This window comes from Capra hircus, chromosome 29 (assembly GCF_001704415.2).
Source record: "Capra hircus breed San Clemente chromosome 29, ASM170441v1, whole genome shotgun sequence".
NCBI lineage: Eukaryota > Metazoa > Chordata > Mammalia > Artiodactyla > Bovidae > Capra > Capra hircus.
In genome coordinates this window covers 42,874,004-42,900,210 of record NC_030836.1, presented here as the reverse complement: position 1 = coordinate 42,900,210, position 26,207 = coordinate 42,874,004, and the positions used below count along the sequence as shown (strand labels likewise).

General features: G+C 57.4%; 1 protein-coding gene across 1 annotated transcript in view; it reads left to right on the top strand.

The window, feature by feature from the left end:
* Positions 1 to 26,207, top strand: part of MACROD1 (MACRO domain containing 1) — a 194,768-nt gene that overhangs the window by 4,213 nt on the left and 164,348 nt on the right. Inside the window, exons 2-3 of the mRNA XM_018042913.1 lie at positions 6,322 to 6,423; positions 7,492 to 7,608. Coding sequence (XP_017898402.1) covers positions 6,322 to 6,423; positions 7,492 to 7,608 — 219 coding nt within the window. The remainder of the gene's footprint in view (positions 1 to 6,321; positions 6,424 to 7,491; positions 7,609 to 26,207) is intronic.

Sequence of the window (26,207 nt, the reverse complement as noted above, 5' to 3'; positions counted from 1 at the left end):
TCCAAAGGATTCTCAAGAGTCTTCTCCAGCCCCACAATGTTAGAAGCCAAGTTGTAGTCTTAGGTTTGTTCAGCAGCATGTGTTCTCAACTAGGGAGATGGTTGACTGATTTGGAAGCGGATCCCGTTGTCCTGAGCACACCTACCCACTTCCTTGGGCGGTTGTTCAGTGTTTCAGTCCAAACGCAGAGCTGAGTGCCTGCTCTGGGCCCCGAGTGCAGCAGCCTCAGTTCACGGTAGAGTGCTGGACAGATGGCCACATTCTGCCTGGGTTCTGTGCATTTCTTTGTTCTGGCTTTAGGCTGACAGCCCACTTGTATGGACCTGTTTTCCCTCTAGGTAAGTAAATACCATCAGGCTGGATCTTCCTGCCCAGGAGACATTCAGTCTCTTTGAGAGACCTCTGCAGTATCTAATTTCACTGGCCAGGGGTTAATTCCTTTAGCTTAATTCTCTCAGTTCTAGGATGCCTCACTACCCCCACCCCAGGTTATGCCTTTTCATCAGAAAGAGTATGGAAACAGTCCTTCTATAAGGCTTGTCAGTGTGAGGGGCATTAAGGTCAGGCAGTGGGGGCTTTGTCATCACAGGAGGGGCCTGGTCTCCAGAAGAATGGCAGGTCCCTTCTGGCCTGCAGTAGGGGTGGAGCTGTGTGCTAAAAAGAGAATGAACATTGGTGTTATCAGACATGGCAAGCCCCAGCACCACTGCTTCCATGCTCCCTAAGCCTCAGTTTCCTCATCTGTAAAATGGGACCAACAGCACCCGATCTGTAAGTTGTGCTAGGATCACGTTAGAAACGTTTTGTACGCAGCAGCCAAAGGGTCCCCAGCAGCCCCCCTTCCTTGTCACCCCTCAGGTCTGTCTCCTCTCTCTGTTCTCTTCTGGCCCTGGAGACACAGGGCTCATGTAAACTTGTCTCCGCCATGGTCTCTAGTGCTAGAGCCCTGACCCGCTCCCTCTCCCTGGGAGCCTGTCTGCCCAGGGCAGGGCGAAAGCCCACCCCTGTGGGGTTTCACGCAGAGCAGATGATTCATCTGATTTGACTGCTGAACCGGGAAAATTTCCAGGCACACCTGGGACTTGGGGGGCTTCTCCCACCTGTCTTCTGGGAAAGCAGCCTTGGCACATCCCAGCGCAGGGGCCGGCAGGGGGCCTGGGAGGGTAGACAACCTCCAGGGTGCCTCGTGCTGTCTCCCCGTGGTTCGTGCCACAAGCTTTGACGAGCACCTGCTCTCTGGGGACGGGGAGCCTGGGTGACTAATGCCCCTGCCTCAGGGTTCCAAGACCCAACCCTTATCAGCCCTGCCCACCTGGCCTTCTCCAGAAGAGAAGGTACTCACCAGCCCACCCTCAACCTTTCCGAACACCGTCAGGAAGCGCCATAAAGACACTTCTTAAAACACATCATTGAATTCCTATTCACCCACTGCACTTTATGGTTCTGGCACAACCTGCTTCCTCCAGCCGTGCCTGGGAGCTGCTGAAAGCTTCGTCTGGGGTCAGACCTCCCCATCAAACTTTACTGCAAACATCTTTTTTCCAGCACCTGTCTCACTGAGCTGTGAAATACTCTCACCTCTCCAAAAAAGAAAGAAAATTAAAGCGTATGTTGTACATCTTTTCTAAGAAAAATAAAACTCACTTGTGCTTTAAGTCTGCACCTGTGCTTCTGGCAGAAGGAGGTAGTGCGTGTCAGAAATGCGTGGGGCAGGACTTCCCTGGTGGCCGAGTGGGTAAGACTTCTCCCTCCCAATGCAGGGGACCTCGATTTGATCTTTGGGCAGGGAACTAGATCCCACATGCCACAACAAAGACCCGGCACAGCCAAATAAATTAAAATATTTATTAAAAAAAAGAGACATGCGTGGGGCACATGCCCACCCTAGGGTCCTGCTTCTCCTCCTGGAGCTAGTAGGGGAGCCTGGGGGCAGCCCCGCGGCAGGTGAAGCTGAGGCCCTAAAGGCTTGGGTCCTCAGCTGGCTTCTCTCCCACAAATCAGACTAGCACCGCCTGTAGCTCTTCCGGGTCGCCACTTTGCTCTGGAGATGAACCAGGACTTGGCACCCCACACACCGGCCCTAGGAGGTGTGCACTTGGGGGCCACAGACCGGAAGGGCAGGCTGACAGGTGTCCCCAGGGCCGGCACCTTGACCGCTGGTGGCCACGCAGGCAGCTCTGGCGGTCTTCCTTGGCCATCTCTGGGAAGTAGAGCCGTGTTTTGGTCTTTGCTGGAGAGAAGGGGGCTGTCGGGGCTGGGAGTCTCTCAGAGCAGGCCCCGGGTCCTGGGGGGGACAGTACAGGACAGAGCCCTGGGCCAGCTCCTGCCCTGGGTTCCTTCTGCTTGCCGGTCACAGGGCCGATTGCTCAGCTGCTTTTGTAAAGCAAAGTGGTGGTCTCTGCCAGATGGTGTCTGCTAGGGGACCTGAACCATCTCTGGGTGCCTGGGGCTGCCCCAGCTCGAGGAACTCCGCTGTGGGAGTCCTGGGGGTCTCCTTGGACCAGTCCTTCCAGTGTCACAGCATGGGCTTTCATTGGCCACAGTCCAGCTGGCTGTGAGCACTGGTTCGCGAGCACCCTGAGGCCTCGGGGTGGGGGTGGGTCTTTGGTCACAGTTGTGCAAGAGGACAAACATGGGGACCCAGATAACTTAAAAGGGCTTTCCTGGTGGCTCGGATGGTGAAGAACCTGCCTGCAGTGCAGGAGACTTGGCTTCGATCCCTGGGTCAGGGAGGCCCCCTGGAGAAGGGAATGGCAACCCACTCCAGTATTCTTGCCTGAGAAGTCCATGGACAGAGGAGCCTGGCGGGCTGCAGTCCATGGGGTCGCATGGAGTCAGACAGGACTTAGCGCCTGAGCAGCAACAACAGATCTCACTCCCAGGAAGGAGTGAGTGTGTCTGATGCGTGGATGGCGCCGACGGCTTCCTCTGCGTTTTCATAGCTACCTTCTCGCTCACAGCAAGCTCGGGTGCTGGGGAGGGCCTTCCTTGCCCCTATTCTAGAGATGAGAGAACTGAGGCTGAGAGGGTGAGCGCCTTGCCCATGAACACGACAGTCGGGGGGCATGAGCCCAGACCTGGGGGACCGAGGAGCAAGAGCGGAGTGGAAACCCCTGCACAGCCGGGCGCTGGGCCAGCATGGGCCTCGGACAGGCTGGGGAGGCACCCAGAGCCTAGCTTTTGCTCCCCAGTCCCGCTGGCTCTAGATCTCGTTCCATTCCCCACGCAAACGCTCTCTCCTACATCAAGGCTTTTGAACGTGCTGCTCCCTCCTCCCAGAAGACCCTGTCCTTTCAGCAAACTTGCCCTCAGCCTTCAGGTCTCAGATCCTTGGTTCACTGATTCACCCTAGGGACCCTCACATGTGCCCTATGCTGTGCCCGGTGCTGGGAATCCAGCATAAATACGACCGGCCTGCATACGGCCAGGGTCAAGCAGAACATAGATGGTAGGGCAGGCAGCTATTCTGGGGAGGGGGAGGGCCAGGAGGAGGGGCAGTAAAGGAAGACCAGGTGGGAGGTACAGCAGGCGCAAAGGCCCTGAGGCAGGCAACAGCTTGGCTGCTGGGGGAACTGGGAGGCTCAGGGTTGAAGTGCGGTGGGGAGGGTAGCCCGGGAGGAGGTTTCGGAAAGAGGCGGGCTCTCCAAGCATGGGTAAGGACCTGGAGTTTGAGCTGAGCTTTGCACCGAGAGACGGCTTCTGACTTCTGTTCCTGAGATCTCTGGGCTGCTGTGTCAGGGTGGGCACCGAAAGTCAGCTGGGAGTGGGGGCTTCCAGAGGGCATTGCTGCTGCTGCTGCTAGGGAGCAGTTAATGATGGAGGCTTGGCCCTGGGGGGGATAAGCAGAAGGCCTGGCTTCCATGGTGGTGTGGGGATAAATCTGACTGTCTGCAGATGGATAGAAGGGGGAAGGAAGGGAAAGGAAAGACTGGGCAAAGTCTGGGGCCACCCACTGAGAAGGTAGGAAGGACGGAGGGGTCTGAGGTTCAGTTCTGCATGCAGAGAGTTTGGGGATGAGAGCAGGCTGCAGGCTTTAGGGGGCAGATGCTCAGAAGAGATGAGAAGCTGGAGGTGCAGCCCGGGATTTGGGATGCATGGAACTGATGTGAAGACCGTGGAGAGAGACTTCCCTGGTGGTCCAGCGGTTGGGACTTCGCCTTCCAGTGCGGGGCTGTGTGTGGGTTCCATCCTTGAGCTAAGATCTCACATTCCCTAGGGCCAGAAAGCCAAAACATTTTTCAAAAAAGCCAGGAACGATTTTGTAACAAACTCAGCAGAGACTTTAAACGTGATCTACATAAGAAAAAAAAAAAAATCTTTAAAAGAAAAAGAAAGGAGGGTGTGGATTGAGGAAGTAGGGAGGCCACAAGGAGGCTGTGGAGGGCCAGGGAGCGGCCTGGGGCCAGGAGGCGGGGTCCAGAGAGGGAAGAAGGGGTCGGGGGTGCTGAACACACAGGGGAGGCCAGGAAGGGCCACTGAGTGAGTTCAAGCGGCCAGCGTGGTGCCTCTGACCTTGGCCTTGGCGGAGAGGTGGGGTTGAGGGGAGGAGGACGTGAAGACAGACCGTAGGCGGTGGAGGAGAGGAGCAGAGAGAGGAGGCCACAGCTACAGTGCGTGGCATGCGGGGTCGAGGGAGAGTTCTGTTTTCGTAGAGTGGGTACAGGAGAAGGTGTTTGAGGGCAGCCTGGTGGAGGGGGAGGGCAGCCTGGTGGAGGGGGAGCGCAGGAGGAGTCCTTGGGAGGTGAGCTGGGCAGCGTCGGCTGGGAGGATGGACCTTCGTGCCCACTGACCCGAGAGAAGGAGAACGTGATGTGGGCAGGTGTGTGTGTGTGGAGGGGAGGCAGCACCCCATAGCTGTCTGACTGGGAGGACGAGTGGGGGAGGCTTGGAGAGGGAGAAGGGGGAGGGGAGACTCACTTCCAAAGCAGCAGCTGCCTTGGCCACCTGGGGGAGTTGGAGAGTTTAGAGGGGGCCTCTGCTCGGTTGGTGGGAGTTTTCTGCAATGGTTTGCAGCTCTTGGGGCAGACCGGAGACACTGGAGGTACCTCTTCCAGGAGGCTGGTCCAGCCTCCCCTCTGCTCGGTCAGGCCCCAGACCTCACCTTGCCTCCCAGGCTTGGTGCGTGGTTCGTGCGTGCGTGCTAAGCTGCTTCAGTCGAGTCCGACTCTTTGTGACCCCGTGGACTGTAGCCCACGAGGCTCCTCTGTCCATGGGATTCTCCAGGCACGAATACTGGAGTGGGTTGCTATTTCCTTCTCCAGGGGGTCTTTCTGACCCAGGGATCGAACCTGTGTCTCTTATGTCTCCTGCCTTGGGTTCTTCACCACTGGCGCCACCTTGGAAGCCTTGGTGCGTGGTGGGAGCTCAGTAAATGCCTGTTAACTGACTGATGTGTGTTCGGACTGCCAGGGAGAGGCAGAGCCTGGATGGAGTGGTGCAGGGGAGCGGGTCGACGGAGCCCGGCTGCCCTAGTGGCCTGGGGCCGGCAGGGGGAGCCCGCGAGCCGCAAGCCTGGACGGCTGCTCCCCTGCCTGGTGCAGCCCAAAGGGAAGACCAGGCCCAGCAAGGGGAACCAGCCTGGGTGGACCCAGAGTCTGTGAGCGGATGAGGAGGGCCAAGCTTCCCACACGAATCACTAGCCGTCTGATCACAGGTGGCCTCCCAACCTTCCTGGGACCATTTGCTCATCTGTAAAATGGGGAGGATTCCAGCCACGCCCTTGATTCAAGCTGGGGACACCCCAGCGGGGCATCTGTGGGTGGGGAGCCCTCTGGCAATGCAGGGGGCCTGCGGCAAACAGGCACCACACCTACTTGGTTCTGCCGGTCTGTGAGGAGGACGGTTGTCCTGGTTCCCTGTGTCCTGCTGCCTACACATAACAGCAATGATGATGTAACTGATTGATGATGTAACTGATTCAGTGCCACCAACCTGCCTGGCCTTAGCATGTATGAGTAAGCTTGAAATCACTCTGCAAGGGCTGTCTTAATCCCCATTCTATACATGAGGATGCTAGGGGCTCAGAGGTGTGGAAGCAGCTGGCAATTGGCAGAGTTTAATTCTGAACCCCTGAGACACCCTCCACCTCCATGAGCCTCAATTTCCCTTCCTAACAAAGGGGGCGGGGCAAGATCTTCCAGGGGACCCTCCTTCCACATGCCCTCCCCGTGAGCTTTCGGAAGGGTGAATGCACGGGGCTGCTTTGCATCCTTGGACAGAGCGAGCCGTCCCTGGAAGTGCACAGGAGACCTGTGGGCGGTGGGGAGGCCCCTGGGCTGCTCCCCTCCCCGCCCGCCTGACTCCTGCCCCATCCCGCTGCAGCGTTTCTGAAGGGCCTGAGTGACAAGCAACGGGAGGAGCATTACTTCTGCCGGGACTTCGTCAGGCTGAAGAAGATCCCGACGTGGAAGGAGACGGCGAAAGGTAGGCCCTGCGCTGGGGACCCAGCTGGCTGAGTGTGGTGTGGTCCCTTCAGACCCTTGTCTGGGGAGCATCGTCCAGACAAGGCCAAAGAGAAGAAGGGTGGCGGCATTTATGAGTGCTTGCTCTGCACTGGGCACTTTGAAGTATCACCTCTTTTCATTATGAACACAGCCTGAGGTAGGTTTGGTAGTTTGTTGAAAAATGGTTTCTTTCTTTCTTAAAAGAATATTTATTTGTTTGGCTGCACCAGGTCTTCGTTGCGGCCTGGGGGATCTTTGGTTTTGGCTTTAGTGGCAGCATTGGAGATCTAGTTCCCTGATTAGGGATGGAACCTGGGCCCCCTGCACTGGATGTGTGGCGTTTTAGCCACTGGAACCCCAGGGAAGTCCTTGGTTTGGCTCTTATCCCCGTTATGTCATTGGGAAACTGAGCCTTAGACGCATGATGCCGTGGCTGCTGGAGCGGGGACTTGCTGGCCTGGTGCAGTGGCCTGCAGGGCAGCGTCCTTTTGCAGAACTGGTGACCGGGACCCCGGGCCAAGTCACGAAATGCTCCCGAGGCTCAGTTGTTTGATGTTGTTTAGTTGCTGAATTGTGCCAGACTCGTTTGCGACCCCATGGGCTGTAGCCCACCAGTCCAGGGCTCCTCTGTCCATGGGGTTGTCCAGGCAGGAATGCCGGAGTGGGTTGCCATTTCCTTCTCCAGAGGATCTTCCCGACCCAGGGATTGAACCTTCCTCTCCTGCGCTGGCAGGCAGATTCTTTACCACTGAGCCACCTGGGAAGCCTCAGGTCTGGGTGACCCAGTGTGTAAAACGGGGATGGATGGCATGGCTTCTCTACCTGTGTGGAGCATTGTTGTGAATATTCCAGGAGACGAGTGTGTGCTGCACATAGTAGGTGCTTGGTCGGTGTGAGCTGTCCTCAATCGCGTCATTAGTCCCCACGAGGCACCCTGCCTCTGGCGGCAGAGGGCGGTTGATGGGGACTTGCCTGACCAGGGTCCCTGGTGGCTCGCTCCACCGTGGGGGCCTCCCTGTGACCACCCCTCGGCCTCTGCTTGTTCCAGGGGTGACCGTGACGGTGGAGGAGCCCAAGTACAAGAAGGACAAGCAGCTCAACGAGAAGATCTCCCTGTTCCGAGGTGACATCACCAAGCTGGAGGTGGACGCCATCGTCAACGCCGGTGAGTGGGGCCTTCAGGCTGGGCCTGAGTCCAAGACCTGGGCGGCTGCCTCATCCCTGTGCCAGGCCCGCTCGGACGCCACCTGGCTCCAGTGAGGCTCTGGTGGCCGGTTGAGGGTGGCCCGCTGGCGCCGCGGACGCCTCTCCCCATGGAAAGCCTGACCCGCCGTGTCAGGGACACCTTGGCTGAGCTGCCTCGAAGCTCTGAGACCCATTAGCGGCCGGGAAGGGAGAGAGCTGGGCTGGAATTGCGCCGGGCGGCCCTGCCAGGAAGGCAGAGGTCAGAGGGGGTGGTCCAACCTCGGGGGCTGCAGATGGTCCCGAGCGCGGCTTTCCTTCCTCCGCCTCCTGCCCACCCGCCCCGCTCTGAACGGGGGGCGGGCGAGGGAGCATGTCGGGGAGCGTGTCAGGGAGCGTGTCGGGGGAAGGGTTGGGGGGCAGAGGCTGCTGTGCCCATGCTTGGCTTCCTGCAGCAGCTTCCTGCAGCAGCCATTTCTTGTGATGTGTTGAGGAGTCTGCTGTTTCTCTCCCCTCTCGGGAGCGGGAGAAAGGTGGTTGTAATCCTTCCAGGTGGTGGTTGTCTGGCCGAGGTCAGGAGTGGGGTGTCAGGGACTGTCAAGTTCAGCGGGTGCTCACATGGTTCAGGGGACAAGGGCAAGTGGGAGCTGTACCCCCCTCCCCGCCACTGTGGGTACCAGGCAGCACAGGAAGGAGCCTCCTTGTTAGAGAAAGGTTCGCAGACCTGGGCAGACACTCTTGTCTTGGACTTCGACTCATAGGGAACCTCTGCTGTGCGAGCCCCCCCGGCCCAGCTGCGCAGTCTCGGGCACCCCAGGAGCGTCTTGAATCTCCTTTGTCTCACCCTTGGGCTTGCAGCCATTGGTGGACCCCAGAGCTGGCCGAGGTGGAATGGCCGAGTGACTCTGGTTCTGAGCAGTGCCCATGCTGCGCTGGCTAAGTGACAGGGCTCAAGAGATCCGGGGAGAGGGGCAGCTCGGCCCCTCGGCGCCTGCGTGTCGGTGGCCGGGGCTGTCCTTCCGGCATTGCTGTGTGTCTCCTCGCTGATGTTCGCAGACCTGTGTGGCCACAGGGGTGTTCCTTCCCCCCACATTGCCTGTCTCAGCGCACAGGTGACCAGTCACGGGAAGGCAGGAGTTCTGACTCAGAGCAGAGGAGGTGGGGTTTCTGCTCTTGTGTTTCTCTCGGGCCACTTGAATGGTGGGTGGCAGGGAGGTCTCCATATGGGGGACTCAGGGCTAAGACAAGTCATAGTGGCCCAGAGGAGAAGGGTCTTTTTGCTGCCTGGACCCTGGAGGGCTGGCCTGGTGTGGAAGGACCAAGCCGCGGAGCCCCGGCTGAGGGGACAGTGCCACAGGCCTGTGAGGCTGCCCCTCCTGGTGCCCCTGGCCCTGCAGTCACTGGCAAGGGTGTGCAAGGTGCCCTGCTGATGTTCTGGTTCCGTCACTATGCCATGTCCAACTCTTTGCGACCCCATGGACTGCAGCACGCCAGGCTTCCCTGTCCTTCACTGCCTCCCTTCACTGCTCAGATAGGTGGGCCAAAAACTGAGTTTTTCCTTAACGTTGTATGGAAAAGCCCGAGTGAACTTTTTGGCCAACACCATGCCTTTCTTTCTGATCTGCAAAGCAGCCAGAGGGACAAGTGGGACGTCTTATCAGCTCCTTCACAGTCAGGTGGATGGTTGGCGGCGGGAGGGAGGGTGTGGGGACCAAGGCAGAGTGTTGGTGGGAGGCAGATAGAGCGGGCTGGGGGCTCTGGAGTCTGCCCGAGGTTGTAGGAATGATTAATGGCTCTTTTGGAGCACCCCCGTGCCTGGCCAGACTCCGAGGGCAGCTCGGAGGGCAGGCTCTGTCGGCCTCTCGTGCTCTCTGGAAAGCACTGTGGCCCTGGCTTCGTTTGATTCTCCAGGACTGGGGGCCGGCCGTGTTTGCCACACCTGTCTGGGGACTTGCCTTCTCCGTGGGCTTGCCTGGGCTTGCATGATGGTGCAGGTGGTGGGAACCTGGTTAGGAGCTGATCCTCATGAACTGGGATGCTCACGCAGCAGAGCTTCCACACAGAGCAGGCGTCCCCTGCAGACCCTCCCTTCAGGTCTTTCCGACTAGTTGTTTGAGTGGCCTTGACTCTGATTGAATCTCAGGGGTTCTTGGTAGTTTGGGGACCCTCCAGCATCCTCCATGAGCCTTGGCTCAGCCTGCGGCTGCCGCCCACCAGGGGGCAGCAGAGATCGCGGTTCCCGCGCCCCCCAGAGCCCGTAAATCAGCCTGTTTATTAGCGGAATAAAAGTCGCGGCAACGCGGGGCTTTTCGGGGCTGCATAAATCTGGTCTGTGCCTCGTGAAACCCATATGTGCTTAATTCATATGTAAAGTTTCAAGCAGGAAGAGAATACGTGTCCATTAAATTCTATTTGACTTGATTATACTCATTAGCCGTGAATAATTGCTTCTCAGCGCCGACCGCCGAGCAGCCACAATGAGCAAAAGGAGCCCAGCAATTATCTCGGGGTGGGAATTTTTAAATTTTTATTTTTGAAGTCAAGGGAAGCGTTGACCCCGCTGGGTTCGGTGGCCCATGGGGAGCTGTGTGGGTCGGACAGGGCTGGGGGCTTGAGGTCTGCTGTGGAGCTTCTGGATTTTTTGCGGGGGTGGGGGTAGGGTGGGGGGGCATCTCTCTTTGTCCCGGAGGCCAGATGGGGAAGGGTGGGGAAGATGCCATCCTGCCTGGGCCTGGCTCCAGCTGCGGGGACCGTGGAGGGGGAGGCCTGCAGGCCGGTGGAAAGGGCCTGTGAGAGAAAGGGGTCTGCACCCCCGGAGCCCCATCCATCCTGGAGAGCTGGGGCTGGGGGGAGTGTCTCCAGACCATCCCTATGGGGGACCCTGGGTGTCCTCCCTGCCTGCCCTCTTTACTCCTCCCCTCCCCACAGAGGGACTCCACCCACGGCCTCTCTCAGGACCTTGGCGACTCAGGCTGTTTCGCAGAGGTTCCCCTGGCATCTGAAGTCCAGGACTGGTTTTCACTCCGCTCTGCTGGTGTCTGGTGTGTGACTGGGGTGTTTGCTGTGTGTGCGCCTGTGACAGTATGCACATGTGTGGTTTGTTCTGGGTATCACACTCTTGTGTGTTATGTGGTAGATGGAGGGGGCTGGGGCTGAGTAGAAGGGTGTGTGCCTGGCCGGTGGCAGGGCATGAGGTCCCAGGGGACGGGACCAAAGCCCCTCAACCCTGCCTAGTGCAGTGCAGGTCCCCAGGCCCTCCTGGGACTTGCCCCAGTGGCTGCCGGCCGAGGCCACTTGCTCAGGCAGAGCCTGGAGAGTCTGGGGCTCCGGCCATCTGCTCTGGCTGTGGCTCCTGCCCACAGGGGCACACGGCATCCATCTTAATTAAATTGGGCTGCCACGCTGCCCAGATAAGCCAGAGAGCTCCCGCAGCCCCCATTCTGCGGGGCAGCGCCTGCCTCTCCAGCTTGGTCCACGTCTCTCCCTGCGTGTGGGGAGAACCAGGCTGGCATCTCCTCTGGAGAAAGCTCAGGTCTAGGGGTTCCCCCCTGGGGAGTGAGGTGCATCAGCTTCTGGAGTGTTCATGTCTTTCCTTTGCCACGAGATAGGAGAGGACTGTGAGAGGAGGCATCGTGACCTGAAGAGGGTCCCTTCCGTGCCCTTGAAGTTCCCAGCAAACCAAGCCGGTGCTTATGGGCCCCTACTTCCTGACAGACAGCTGCATCTCAGACAGAAAGTGTCCTGGCACACAGGAAGACCCCTCTCTGGGTCCTTCCAGGGTCCGATTGCTAGCTTTGGCCTTCAGGACATGATGGGACCGAGCTGCCCCCAGACATGCCCAGCTCTCCCAGGCTGGTGTGCCAGGGCCGTGGGCACGGAGGCCAGGAGCTAGCTGGGAATCCTAACTTTGCCATCGGCCATGCTGCGGCCTCCGGTCCAGCGTCTCCAAGCCTCTATTTCCCCATCTGAAAAATGGAGCGTCGTTGGCCCCACCCCAGAGAGTGGGGCTGAGGGTGACATGCACTCAGGCCCGTCCGGCCCTGGGCCGAGGGCCCAGCACGAAGCGAGGCCCCATAAATTAGTATTGGAAAGTCAGCGTGAGAGCAGCTAAGTAGAATATAATGTGACAAAGCAGTGGAAGTGCGGTCTGAACAGAGCGCCACGCGTCGCCTCAGGGACCAATTAATTCTGCAAGGAGGTGGCGGGAGGCGCAGGGGGTCAGGGGAGCCTTTGAGGGGCCCAGGCACGCGGGCCCTGGGCCCTGCGGAACGGGTGGGAAGCCATGTTTCAGAGCGACAAGCTGGCCGCTCTGGGAGGTTTTTAAGCTGCTTATTTATTTAAAATAGGGCATGAAGTGGTGCTCTGTTTCCTTAAGTCTTGGGGCTTTGATTTGTGAGAATTTGCCAGCTGCTTCCATCACCCTCCTCCCCCCAAGCCAGCCAGAGCCCTCCCTTCATTCCTGCTGCTGTCTGGAGGGCCCGGAGGAGCCCGGCCCCCGGCTGTCCCTGGGCCACCGCTCCGAGCCAGTGATTTAGAGACCGCCTTGATGGACTAGCAAGCAGGGGGGCTGAGGGACGCCGACTGCCTTGTGGGAAGTGATCTGACGCTAAACTGTCGCCGTAAATCGCTTTATCTGTCACTTCAGATTTAAATGTGTTTGCTGAGGCTTGCCGGCCGGCCTGGCCTCCGCAGCCGCCCGCCTTCAGCAGCAACTTCCCCGCGGTGGGCATGGAGGGCAGGCAGGGACCTGTGAGCCTTGGAGACCTCACTGGGCCCTGGCCCCTGGGGAGCGCAGGTGAGACAGGCCTCACCCTCCATGTTGACCGCTTGGCATCCCCACAAAGCAGGGGATGATCCCCATCTTCAGTGATCAAACTGATGCTCAGAGGACGAGATAACATGCCCCAGCTGGGCAGGTGACCGAGCTGGAATTTGAACTCCTGTGTAGCTTTTCATTCACTCGTTCAGCAGACAGACACGGCAGGCCTGTTGTGTACCAGGCACTGGGGTAAGCCCTGGGCTACGAAAGACTCAATCTCAATCCTCAAATGCAGAGTGGAACGTGCGAATGGAATGGAAGCAGACAGCAGAGTGTCTGAGTCACACCTGCAGGGGTGGAAGGCAATCTGGAAGGCTGCCTGGAGGAGGCAGCGCTTGAGCTGAGAAGTGGGGATCTGAGTCAGAAGTCAGACAAGAATATAACAAGGGGAGAAAGGGAGAGCACTTGCAGGGAGGGGTGAGGAGGTGAGACTCAGGGGAAACTCTGGGGGCTAGGAATGAGCCACGGTGGGTTCTGAGCTGAGGGTTTCTTCCTCTGGTATATCCATACCCCATGCTACGTCTCCTGGCCTCTTGGTTTTATTGTATCAGCCCCATGGTGTTGATGAGAAGCTGGAGGTTCAGAGACTTGAAGCCACTTGCCTGATGCCACACAGTTAAACAGGAGTGGCACAGATAGGGGAGGTTTGCCAGACTCCAGAGCCTCCAGGAAGTGCTTCCCCACACACACACCTTTTTAAAGAGTAGCTAGGACTACCTTCTCTTTGTCCCTTTTTCTTTTCTGGTTTGAAAATCTGAGCCCCCAGGTTGGGTATGTTGTCATCTGTCCTCCCTGCAGGGACGTAGAGAAGTGGGGCAGAAATGGGGCATGGTGGGTGGTCAGTGCAGGAGAGAAGGATCCGGGTTCATTGGCCCCGCAAGGCCTTGTGGTGGGCTGCAACTCCTGTGGCTTCCCTGTCCTGTGGCCCAGTGCCTGCCCCGAGCGCCCCCCGCCAAGCCCTGCTTCTGGGCTGGAGGCAGCGAGCCTTTGCCTGTTCCCCCTGGGCCGGGGGCTGCCCCCACACTGCACATATCATCTCATTTCTGAGGCCGGCACTCGTGTTCCCCCAGCTTACAGACGAGGAGATGGAGGCACGCGTGGGACGCAGCGCTTGGTAAAAAGGCTGAGCCAGGAATTAAACCCTCATCTTTCGATCTTGGGGTTTGAGAGGGACGTCATCAAACTTGCATTTTCAGAAGCTCCCTTTGGGTCCAGTCTAGGGGTGAGGGGCTGAGTGGCCAACAGAGAGGCCTGGACTGCAGGTAGCCCCCTCCCCCACCTTAGAAAGCCCAGGACACTGGAGACAGTGCCAAGGCCTGATTTCCACCACTGCAGGAGGAGGGCGGCTCGTTTCCACAAGGTCGAGAAGCGGTTACGTAAATTCATAAATGATGGATCTCTCCTGAATTATTGAGATTCCCTCGAGGGCTCGCAGGGCCTGGTCCAGTGAGCCGAGCTCTGGCCAACGGGCGGGACTTGAGGATCCCGGCAGGTCCTTTCCCCCCAAGCTCTTCTGCCAAGTTTCCCTTTAACGGTCAGATTGTTCTGTCTTTCCAGAGGGAACGTGATGGTGGGCTGTGGACCTTGGACCAGTTGACTCTTTGTCCTGAGACTCAGTAAATGTTTGTTGAATGAATGAGTGACTGCTCTCAAGGACATTGACAACTCTCAATGTCCTTGAGAGTTGGTGTGACAGCAGGAGGGACCAGATGAACCAGTGATTCCCCCCTGGGCTGCTGGGACGTCAGCTGCCCCAGCCCAGGCCCTGCGCAGCCCCTCTGGTCGTAGAAGTCGGCGGGAAGGGACTAAAGCCTCGTGTAGATGAGGATGCTGCTGGTGAGGTTCCTGGCTCAGTGTGAGGCTCAGTGACCTTGGCCTGCCGCCAAGACTGTCGTAGGGAAATCCAGAGAGGGACAGTGACCTGCTCAGGGTCACTCTTTAGCATGCCCGTCCTCCTGCGTCTTTTTCTCCCCATCACCAGGAGCAATTGGTCAGGAAATGGGGGTGGGGGCAGGGCTCCGCCGCCCACCACCCCCTGCCGAGGGGCCCCAAGCCTCTTCCTCCCGGCTCCTCTTGTCCTTGAGGACGCCTGGCCTCACCCACACCTGTGTGCCCGTCTGTGTCCCCAGCGTGCTCTCCATCCTGGGCACTGAGCTGAGGAGGCCGGAGCTTGTGGGAATGTGTGTGTTTTGAAATTAATGGGGACCATTAAATTGGCCAAGCATGAAAAGGGCTGGATCTGCAGGCCTTGGCTCGCTCTCCCGGAATGATCCGCCAGCGCCTTGGCAAAGGGCTGCCCGGTCGACTTTGGGCCTCCCCAAGAGGCTGTGGCTTGCCTGCCATTTAACGCATGGGTGCCCTGTGTCCCTAGGAGGTGAAGGGGCTGTGAGAGCCAGAGGTCCCTCTGGAAACTGGGGGCCTCTTCCCTGTCTCTCAACAGGCAGCTCTGCAGACAGTGCTGTTTGCAGGGGTGTTGAGATGAATCTGTTTTCTCTAGACCGCTGGGCTTCGCTGGTGGTTCAGATGGTCAAGAATCTGCCTGCAGTGCAGGAGACTCGGGTTCGATCCCTGGGTCGAGAAGTCCCCTCGAGAAGAGAATGGCAACCCACTCCAGTATTCTTGCCTAGAGAATCTGAGAGGGTAACAGGCAGGAAGGCCAAGGGTCTCCAAACGGAGGAAATAGGCTGCAAGTGTCTCGTAAAAGTCTGTGTTGCTATGACGACACCTGGTTCCACCTGAACGTAACTTTTCTCAAACCTTGAGCTAACCGATGCATGTTTTTGTTTTTTTTTTTTCCCTTATGGAAATGTTTTTCTTAAGCTATGTATTTGCTTTGGAATTTGCCTTTCTTCAAAATGGTTCCCCCTAGGACTAACTTTTTTCCTTTTCTCAAACCTTGGGCTGATAATAGCTCCACAAACCAGTATTCATATCAATTGTTTCATGGCTGGGGGATGACACACCTCATGCCATCCTCTCTCAAAAATGCGTATTGTGGGAGAGGGGCCTGGGGAAACTCCCTCAGCCTTGAGGTGTCTCTCTTATCTGATTAATAGCTTTCTAACAGATGTAAAACAGCTTGCTGAAACTAGCAGGGGGCGCTCTCCATCCCCTTTCTGATATCTATGTCAGAAGCTTTCTGTGTCCCGTTTTTACTTTAATAAAACTCTGCTACACAGAAGCTCTTGAGTGATCAAGAGCTGGTCCCTGGTCCCGAAACCAGATCTTCTTCAGAGATCACGAATCCCACACTGTTCACTGTAAGCCATCAAATCCCATGGACAGAAGACCCTGGCGGGTTACAGTCCATGGAGTCTCAGAGTCAGATATGACTGAGCAGCTAACACTTTCATGCTTTCACCAGACCCCTAGGGTGGGCTCACACACATGTCAGAGTCTGACTTTGGGGGCTCCTGGGTGAGACCTGGCCTGGTCCCAACTTGGGGTGGCCTTTAGGATATGTTGTTATTCAGTTGCTGAATTGTGTCTGATTCTTTATGACCCCATAGACTGTAGCATGCCAGGCTCCTCTGTCCTCCACTGTCTTCCAGAGTTTGCTCAGACTCATGTTGATTAAGTCAGTGATGCTATCTAACCATCTCATCCTCTGCTGCCCCCTTCTCCTTTTGCCTTCAGTCTTTCCCAGCATCAGGCTCTTTTCCAATGAGTCGGCTCTTTGCAATCAGGTGACCAAATTATTGGAGCTTCAGCATCAGCCCTTAGAATGAGTATGACCTAGAAGAGAGTCAGAGGACGCAGCGCCCCCACCCCCGCCCCCCGCCCTCTTACGTCCCACTCTCTAGACAGCCCCATCAGCTCTGGAGTCTCCAACTCAGGACACTGCGGTTGGAGAGTCCTGGGCATGAGTCCTGGCTCCACTGTGCACCGGCTGTGTGGCTTCAGGCAAGCTCCTTCACCTTTCTGAGCCTCAATTTTCTTTCTGTGAAATGGGGATGTAAGTGTTCCAGGACCCGGTGTCCTGGATTGTTGTGAGTTTGAAAGGAGACAGTTTGTAGGGGGCACTCAGCATGGTGACGTCTGGGATAGAGGAAGCCCAGGAAGTGCCGGCTCTGTGCCCGCTGCAGTGGCGGCTTCCTTGGAACCGGGCCTGCTGTGTACCAGCACCTTCCTGGCCTCCCTGTGGTGGGCTGAGCACTTGCTGGGCCCAAGGCAGCTGAGGAGGGCCCTTCCTGACTGCCAGGAAGGATTTGGGGTCTCTGGACCATGAACACGCAGGGCAGGTGGGCTGGCCCCCCTCCCCTCTGCTCTGCTTTTGTTGGGACTGGTGTGTGTCACATGGGAACAGCCCCGGCCGGGGGCTGTCCCCTTCCCGGGGGTGGGGTGGGGTGTTGACTGAAGCTCTCTTGTTAGCACTTGGCGGACTCTGCTGAGCTGGAAGAACTGAAGCCACCAGCCCTCCCCTCCACTCTCCTCCTTGGGGTCTTCTTGCATTTCAGAAGCTCACCTTTGGGGCTCATTTAGTTACTTTGTAAATTATTTGTGCTGATGTTTTCTCAGGCCCTGCTGGCAGCAGTGACCCCATCACTGGTTCCCTTTCCCTGCAATCTTATTATTATTTTTTTGACCACACCGAGCAACCTGTGGGATCTTAGTTCCCTAATCAAGAATCGAACCCTCGCCCCATCAGTGAAAGCAAGGAGTCCCAACCATTGGACCACCAGGGAAATTACACTCCACCCCCCGCCGCCCCGCAGTCTTGATTTATCACTGATAGAAAGGGTGCAGCTGTCCTAGTGGGGGTGGGGGCAGGCCTGGAGGGCCCCCACAGGTGCAGCATTGGCTGTCCTTGGAGGCTGCTCACAAAATATCGAAAGACTGGGGTAAAATCTGCTTCCACCTGCTGCTCCTCCAGGTCTGTTTCCAGTGTGCACCCCAGGGGAAGATTAGGAGGAGAAAGTGAGCGAGTATCTGTAGTGCCTTGCACACTGGAGGGGTCAGTAAATGCTGAGTACTATTCTTGTGAGTGAAGCATCTCACTGTACCACCCACTAGACTGGAGCCCTTGGAGGGCAGCGGCAGGACCCACTGACCCCAGGTCTCCATCCGTGGACAGGGCTGGCACATGGCTGGTGCCCATCTGTGGAGGCGGGGCGCCTGAGAATATCTGCACAACACGTCCCCAGAGGGGACAGAAAAGGATGGGAACTAACGATGCATCTCGGCGAGGGCTGTTGGGTGGAAGCAGGCCTGCCCAGTGGGCACAGCCGTGGAGGAGGGGCTCCCCTGCCTTGCTTACTGGGCAGGGGAGAGACTGCAGCTTTTTATGTCCTTGCGGAAGTGTCCGAAGCCAGTGAGGACTTGGAAGCCAGGAGCTTGGGCTGTAGCTCCCGGGGGAGATCATGTACTTGGTTGTGGACCTGGGTGGCCCCAGTGGGGCTGGGTGGCCCCGAGAGGGTGGCGGCAAGGGATGGGCATGGTCGGTTGGCATCACCTGCTTTCGTTCATTGAATCCCCATCAGATCACCCACACCCAAAGGCAACAAGTGGTCCTTGTACAGTGGTACCCACCCTCCTCCTCCGCATTGCCGCTTCCTCCCCCTCTTCGGACATTGTAATTGCCATAAAAATAGGAGCTGAGCTGTGGTGGCTGCTGTGGAGCGTGTGGGAAGAGAGAGGCCCGGCAGTCAGCCGTCCCCCTGCCGGCAGGGGCCCGCGTCTGTTTCATTGTCGCCGCCTGGCTGTATTTCACATAGGTTTAAACATCATCAAACGCCACATCCCTTTTGAGAAGCAAGAGCTGCCTTGTTGAGGAGAAACAGGAACATTGAAATCTGCGAAGCAAATGGCCCAGAATTGACATTTGCGACGGGAGCTTTACAGCTCCGTCAAAGGCACTAAGGCCAGCCTGGCAGCCGGCGGAGAACCTGCTGGTGAGGCTCACGGGTCACGGGAAGCTGGGGTGGTTCCAGCTGAAGCCTTGGGGTTTGGCAGAGAGGGGACCAGAGTAATGCAGGCAGGGCTGGGGTGGGGGGTGATGGAACTCTGTGGATCACTGACCACCTCTCAGCCTCCCCGGCTTTGACCTTGACTCAGCCTCGTCTCCCTCCTAACAAGGCAGATGGAAGCCCCATTTGGTTCGTGGAGCAGGGTGCTGGGCTCTGGGGCTCGGGGTGGGAGTGGGGACACACCAGGGACTAGGGCTGCCACAGCTGGTTTCAAGCCCCTGTGACCTTGCGCAGCATACGCCTCCCCTCTGAGCCTCGGTTTCCTCGTCTGTAAACCCGGGAGAGTGATGCCTTCTCTGAAGGTGGTTTGGGGGATGGAGATGCATGCAAATACCTGGCAAGTCATTGGAACTCAATAAATGGTGACTGTTACCGCCGAGCAAGTAGGCGTTTGAGCTGGAATTGATTTTTTTTTTAGAATGTTTAAGCTACCTATTTCCACTGAAAAACAGGTATAATAAAACCGAGGAACCATTAAAACAGGAATAAAAAGAAGTGACAAGGAGGATGCTGGCCTGGGCATTGATAGAAATGTGCCCTGTGCTCCTGGCCACACCTGGAACCCTCTGGCCTGAATGTTCTTGGCACGTGCTGTCTTACCTGCCGGCCTCTTGCCTCGTTCCCGGGTCTTCTCAGCCTGTGGAATGCTGGTGCCTGGTCGAACCAGGGCCCATGGTTCATGCCTGCCCTTGTATTTTATGCTCTTGGTGGCTGCTTGGGCAGCTTGGCTCCTGGTATTTACCTTGGCCCCATCCAGAAGACACCTCAAAACTAGGCCTTTGTAATAACTCTATTTCTACTGTGTACGAAAAGTGGCCATGAACCTCCCTGGTGGTCCAGTGGTTAAGAATCCACCTGCCAATGCAGGAAACACAGATTCGATCCCTGGTCTGGGAAGATTCCACATGCCGCAGAGCAGCTAAAGCCCATGTCCCACGGCTGCTGAGGCCCACGTGTCCTAGAGCCCACACTTTGCAACAAGAGAATCCACCGCAATGAGAAGTCCGTGCATGGCAATGAAGAGTAGCCCCCGCTAGCTACAACTAGAGAAAGTTGTACAACAAGGGCAGCAGTGAAGACCTAGCACCACCAAAAATAAATCATAAAGACATTTTTTAAAAGGGAAAATGGCTTTGAGCTTCCTGGCAGCCATAGCAAAATGGGAAATAAGATTTTGGTTCTGTGACTCTAAACTTGGAAATCTACTTATATTTCAGCTTCATGCCTCTTTCTCATACTTTCTCCTCTCCTTCTGCCATCCTTACCAGCTATTCGTTATCTGCCTACGGTTGCTTCACCCCTTGCTCCAGACCCCGTCTCTAAGTGCACCCCCCCCTTGCAGCTTTGCTCCCGACTTGGGAGGGCCCTCTGCCCTCTTATTTGTCGCCTTCCATTCCCTGTCAGCGGCCTGGCCTCTGGGCCTCTTGCCTCGCGTAGGCCCACTGGGTCTGCCACTGTGATTTCTCTCAGATGAGCCAGTGACTAATAAGGGTTGCCCCCAGGGGGCTGGCAAAATCTTTCCCTCCTTAATATCGGAGTTTAAAAATGTGTCACCATCGATTTGAAGGAAGGACTTGTTCCTGCTGAGAAAAGTGGCCTGGAGATTCGTCTCGCCTTAGGAATTACACCCAGGCAGCTGCATACATTCCAGAGCCAGAGGCTCTCCATGCAAATGCCGCCTCTCAGCCCCACAGCCAGCCTGGAGAGCCCCCGGAGCTGGCACCCCGTCTGCGCACCTCACGTGTTCCCACAGATACTCTGGGGGCCCTGTTGCGGGGGGGCATCCTTGATGAGAAGAGCCTTATTTCTCTCCACCTCTTTGGTGAAGCTGGAGGCTGAGCCCATAACCAATTCCATATCGTAATGTGCTTTAACCCTGGAGAAGGAGGAGGAGTGAGGTCCCCACAGCCCCGGGAGGGGTCCCTCCTTCACCCTTGCGTGTGGATCTGTTGGCTGCACATAGATTTGTCCTGAGGGTGGCATTAAAAAAAATAGGGCCTAGAAGCCTCGTCTCCTGACCCTGTTTCATCCTTGCCTGGAAAGGACTTATTGGGGTCATTTTGTCTATCCCCCTGTCTCCAGACAGACTCCCTCCCCTCTGGCTGGCAGGCCTGCCCCTGGCACTTTGCCCTCATCCTGGCCCAGCCTCCTGCCCCACAGCCCCAGACCATGGTCCTCTGCTGGTCCAGCTGACCAGGGTAGTCAGCGTAACAATGACCTGGCGGGTGGCTTTTCAGCCTGGAAAGCTGGTGACTCATCTCCAGCCAGGAAGCTTGAACCAGATCCTGGGTACTTTCCACTGGGTCACGTCACCCTTGAATGAGTGAGTGAGTGAGTGAGTGAGTGAGGGCAGTGGGCCCATGGTAACCCCACGTAGTTCTAGGTGTCTGTGAGTGCGCACGGCGTCAGCCCAGGATGGGGTGTTTGGAGAGCTTGGGGGAGGTCAGGGCACCCCATCCCCCTTCTCTCACGTGGAGGTTGTGGCAGCTTTGTCCTCCTGGGAGGTTCACCCAAGCATGGCGCAGAGCAGAGGGGTGGCCTTGGCCGGCACCATGACGGTGGCCTGCAATCTGTGGTCTGGCTCTTCTGCCAGAAGCTTAGTGGCAGGTGGGAGAGGGGTGGCCCCAGGGTGCCGGTGCGCTCTCTCTGGTTTTGGGGGAGCCAGTGCAACGGGCCGTCAGGGTAAAGGTGAGCAGGAGGTTTGCAGCCTCCCGGGCGCTTGCTGGGTGGTCGTTTGCCACCTGGTATAGGGATGTCTGCAGGCTGGTCCCGGTGCCTGCCACCCCAGCTACAGAAAGGGCCCTGCCAGGGCTCTTGGCAGCCGTTACCCCCGGGAAGGAGGGACTTTATTCTTCCGGGCTAAATGTTATCGCCTTTATAGACTTTGGAAATCAGTTTTATGGCCTGCTATGTTTGTCTGCTGAAATACGGAGAGCGCTGAAGGGGAATGAACCACAGGGTTGCTTCTGGCCCTGAAAGGTCAGGTGGCCGAGGGTGAAGGGCCAGGGCTCCACTCTGTCCACGCCTGGGTCGCTGTTTGTTGGCTGTCTTGGCTGGAAGGGGCTTCCCTCGTGGTGTAGTGGTGAAGAATCTGCCTGCCAGTGCAAGGGATGCAGGTTTGAGCCCTGGATCAAGAAGATCCTCTAGCAACTTGCTGGGGAAGTGACTGGTACACACCCAGGCCTCAGCATCTCTCCTGCCATTTCTTTAAAGAAAAAAAGATTGATTTATTTATTTATGGCTGTGCTGGGTCTTCCTCGCTGCGTAGGCTTTTTCTCTAGTTGCAGCAAGTGGGAGTCGCTCTCTAGTCGAGGTGGGTGAATTTCTCATTGCAGTGCCTTCTCTTGTTGAGGAGCATGGGCCCTAGGGCACACAGGCTCAGCAGTTGTGGTGCCAGTACTGGCAACTTGCTCTAGTATTCTTGCCTGAAAATTCCATGGACACAGGAGCCTGGTGGGCTACAGTCCATGGATTGCAAAGAGTTGGGCATGACTGAGCGACTGAACGTGTACACACACAGCTGGAAGCGGGGCAGGGATGGTGTGCACCAGAGAGGGCCCTGGAATTCTGTCGGGAGGGTCGGCCTGAGGCTTCGGGGCCTGACCCCTTTGTCAACAGGTTCCCACTGAACTGGGCTGGCTGCTGATAATTATCGCTTCTTCCTAGACATCCCTCTATACCAGCTGCCTCCTCTCGGGAGCCATCCAGGGCACCTCGCCAGCCACGGGGCAGTGTAGTAAAAAAAAAAAATCAATCCTCTGGGTTTTGCCAGCTGCAGTGCCGGCCTGGCAGGGGCTCCCACCTGCAGAAGGTGCTTCATCTCCGAGCAGAGTTGGTCCGCTGGGAGCTGGATGAGGTGTACAGATGCAGTGGGACCACCCCCCTTCAAATCCTCCTCCCTTTCCTGGGCCCAGGACCCTTAAGGGAAGCCCTGAGGGTCTGCCCCAGGAGAAGGCTGCTTCTCTGCTCCTCTCTTGATGTGCAAAGAGCTCCTACACATCAATAAGAAACATGAGCAAAAGATGTGGACAGCACTTCCCAGTCAGAGAAAAACAAATGGCCAGTAAACAAGTGAAAAGATGCAGAACTTCGCCAGGAATCAGGAAAAGGCTAATTGCAATAAGACATATCACTCTCCACGGCTGGAGAAGAGGCGGAGGCTGGAATTGCCAATACGCGCAGGTTTGGTCCCTGGAGGAGGGAAAAGCAGCAGAAAACCGGCCTTTGCTGGACTCACCCCTGCGGCTCGCATGGCCGGCGCAAGTCTTGGAAAGACTTGCTTTATCCCAGAAAACACAGAGACCTTCTCTTTGCTCACAGGGAGTCTCAGCAGGACCACTGCTGCCCTTGTGGCCCCCAGTTTGCCACGCCCACCACTGGAGATGCTCCTGGGGGGACTGGCGCCCGGCCTCATTCCCACGCTCAGCTCCCTTGGCCATGGTCTTTCTGGGCCTGGCCTCTTATGGGGTGGATGCCACTTCCTGCTGGGCAGTGCCTCTGGGTTTCCGCCCTCTCTGCAAACTCATGGCTGGTGCTGGAGCTGCGCTGCACAACTAGGGGGAGAGGGTATTCGTCGAGGCCACAGGGGAGACAGGGGCCCTCAGCGTTGGGCAGCCCTGGCTCGCATCACAGCTTCTTCCTCCATCCCTGGGATCCTTGATTTAGGGAAGTCTTGCTCAGATAGTGACCTTGACTCTCTGGGCGTCGTGACGGGTGCACCACATCGTCTGGCCTCAGAATCTCTCCGGCCATTTCTTTCTTTAAAAAATGGCTTTATTTATTTATTTATGGCTGTGCTGGGTCTCCATGACTGCTAGGCTTTTCTCTAGTTGCAGCAAGTGGGAGCCGCCCTCTAGCTGCGGTGTGTGAATTTCTCGCTGCGGCACCGGCTCTTGCTGAGGAGCGTGGGCCCTCGGGCACGCAGGCTCAGCAGCTGTGGAGCGCGGGCTCAGCAGCTGTCACATCTTCCTGAACCAGGGGTCGAGCCTGTGTCTCCTGCCCTGGCAGGTGGATCCCTTACCACTGAGCCCTCGGGGAAGCCCCCTTCCTGCCATTTCTAGCTCCCTCTCCGACTCTCTCCAGTCCAGACCACCTGAATGATTTGGGGCCCCTCACCTCCTAGCCATTGCACCCTCTCTTCCCATTTTCATGCGTCTGACTCTGGTCATTCATGCTCCAGGTCCCGGCTTGGATGTCATTTCCTCCAGCAGCCTGCCCCGATCTCCCACCTGCTCCATAGCACAGCTGTCCGTTCGTTGAGCAGGTGCTGGGCTCTGAGGCTGCAAGGACAAGCAACAGAGATGTGGTTCCAGGCAACTGGACACCCTGGGGAGCTACACCGTCGCCTGCAAAGATGTGACCCTGGAGGCAGACTTGTCAGGAGGGTCAGGAAGAGGGGTGGAGGGAGCATACCAGACAGAGGCCTGAGGTGGCTCCCCGGGGGTGTCTCAGCTTCTTTCCCCCAGGAGCAGGGAAGGCAGAAGGAGGCTGGGGTGGTTGGCGGCTGCTCCTGGAAGCCCAGTCGCCCTTTTTCTGCCTGCCCCAAGAGGGCGGCCCTTATCTGCAGAGCCCACAGCAGAGCTGCCTTTGATGCAGAGCTCAAGGGAGAGCACAAGTCTTACTTCAAAGGGCTTCAGTCCCGGGGAATCTGGGTCTCCAAGTCCTTGAATCATCCTGTCCCTCCTGTCCAGCCAGGAGAGCACCGGCCTGGGGGAGACCTGAGCCTGGAGCTCGGCTCCTGGGGTCCCAGGCAGCCTCCCCTTGTGGCTCCCTCCTTCCTGTCCTCCAGCCCCCAAGGCCCAGCCTCCTGCGAGCCTTCCCTTTTCTGGACCTCCATCCTGGATGGAGGAGGGCACAGCCCACCTCCCTTCATTCGAGAGTATGAAATGAGGGAGGCCCAGCCCTTGCCTCTAAAAGACACTCAGTGTAGAGTGGGAGCAGTGGGCACAGCACAGGGTATGAGTCTAACTAAGGGGATCCAAGGTAATGGGGGTTGGTCAGGGAAGACTTCCTGGAGGAGGCCTGCCTCAGGAGGCTTACCTCCTGCAGCGATATCTGGTGGGGGCTGGCCTGTGCCTGTGCCTTTCTCTCCAAGTTCACAGATCCCAGTCAGGCTCCTTAACTGGCCTAGGACCTGGTTCACACACGACCTCTGTCACTATAGCCTTGGGCAAGCTCCTTAGGCCCGGGCCTCAGTTTACCTGCTTGAAAGTAGAGATGAGCGAGGATGGAACACGGTGAGAGATGTCTGGTGCCTGGCACCATCAGGCCGCACTGCCTTGCCTCTCACAGATGGAAGTCCCCCCTAATCATGAGGTGCCAGATGTGGGCCGTCCCACGGGGAGGACACACAGCCATTGTAAGACCCCAGGGTGCCGCCCGGCCATGCCAAGCGTCTCTCCGTGCCAGCTCCTGAGGACCGAGGCCTCGCTGAGAGCATGTCTCCTGCGGCTTCCCGGTGACAGGTTCCATCTGCCAGCCCCTGGGGAGCTGCCATCCCTGCTGATGGGCCCTCGGCCCCTCACCCCGGGCTTGTAATCTCAGCTCTAAGGGACTGCAATCCCTTTCTCTAGCCCCACCACAACTAATCCATTCGCCAGGGCCCCGATCCAAGAGAAAGCTAATTAAAGAATTTCTGCTCTTGGCTCAGCCTGGGCTTTGAAGATTCCCCTTGGTCTTCCCGAGTATCTGAAAACAGGTGGAGAAAGGGGGCCTCAGAAAGGGTGTCGGATAAGCCCCCGGAGCCTCAGTAATAGGCTTAATCCCCACAAAGCCGGCAGGCGTCAAACAGTTCCCCCACCCAGCACTGCTGAGAAGGTGCTCAGGGCTTGTGACCCCTTGGGCCCCAGACCGCACGGTTCCCTGCCCCTGGTTTTCTGTGACCGTGAGGCCGTGTGTGTCCCCGGGAGGGTCCAGGCCGTGGCTGCACCGTCTGCAGAGCAGTGAGTGGCACTGTGGCGCTGAACCTTCTCATCTGTGACGCGGAGGTCCCAGCTGGGAGGATGGCTGTGACCCCTGGCGCAGACCCGATGTCCCATCAGGCGGGCTCGCTTCCTCCTGCTCCTCCGTCCAGAGCCCCCCATGTTTCTTTTGAGAGCTTGTGTGCCTTTTGGGGATTTTAATCAACCAACCACAACCACATAGCGTTATTCAACACTGTGAGCAGAGCGTGCAAGCCATAGGGAGAGGGGTCTTTAGGGTCCTGCTCACTTGCTGTCTGGGGACCTGGCACACAGTAGGTGCTCAATAAAGACTTGTTGATCGCGTGGTTGGTAGACCGGTCCTGAGAGGGGTGGTGTTTGCTCTCACAGGACTTACACTACCATTGCTGTCTTCAGAAAACGCCTTCAGGGTCTTTGGGGGAATCACTGAGACCCTGAATGTGGGGTTGGGAGGATCTTAGAGTCAGCCCTCCTCAACATTCTGAGCCAAGCCTGGTATAACACCTGGAGAGAATCGGGGTGTCGGTTGCCAGGCCCCCTCCCAGGCCGCTGCTCCCCCGTTTCCCTTGCAGTCCTGGGGGTGCAGGGAGCATTTAGACCCGCTGTCCCCCGTGCAGGGGCCCCTTGGGTCCGCATCATGGAAATAAAAATGATAAAAAAAACCGTCACTGAATTCTGGGTGGCAGTAAATTACTTACCACCTGAAACGGGTTGAAATGTGGCCACTGCGGCTTTTAATAAGCCCATCTCCAGTGCCGCCGCTTCCATGGGGAGCCGGCCGGCCTCTTCTCGCGGCATAATTTCTTCGTGTCCCAGGCTTGGCAGCGGTGCAAATAAGATTTCACGTCCCCTGTAA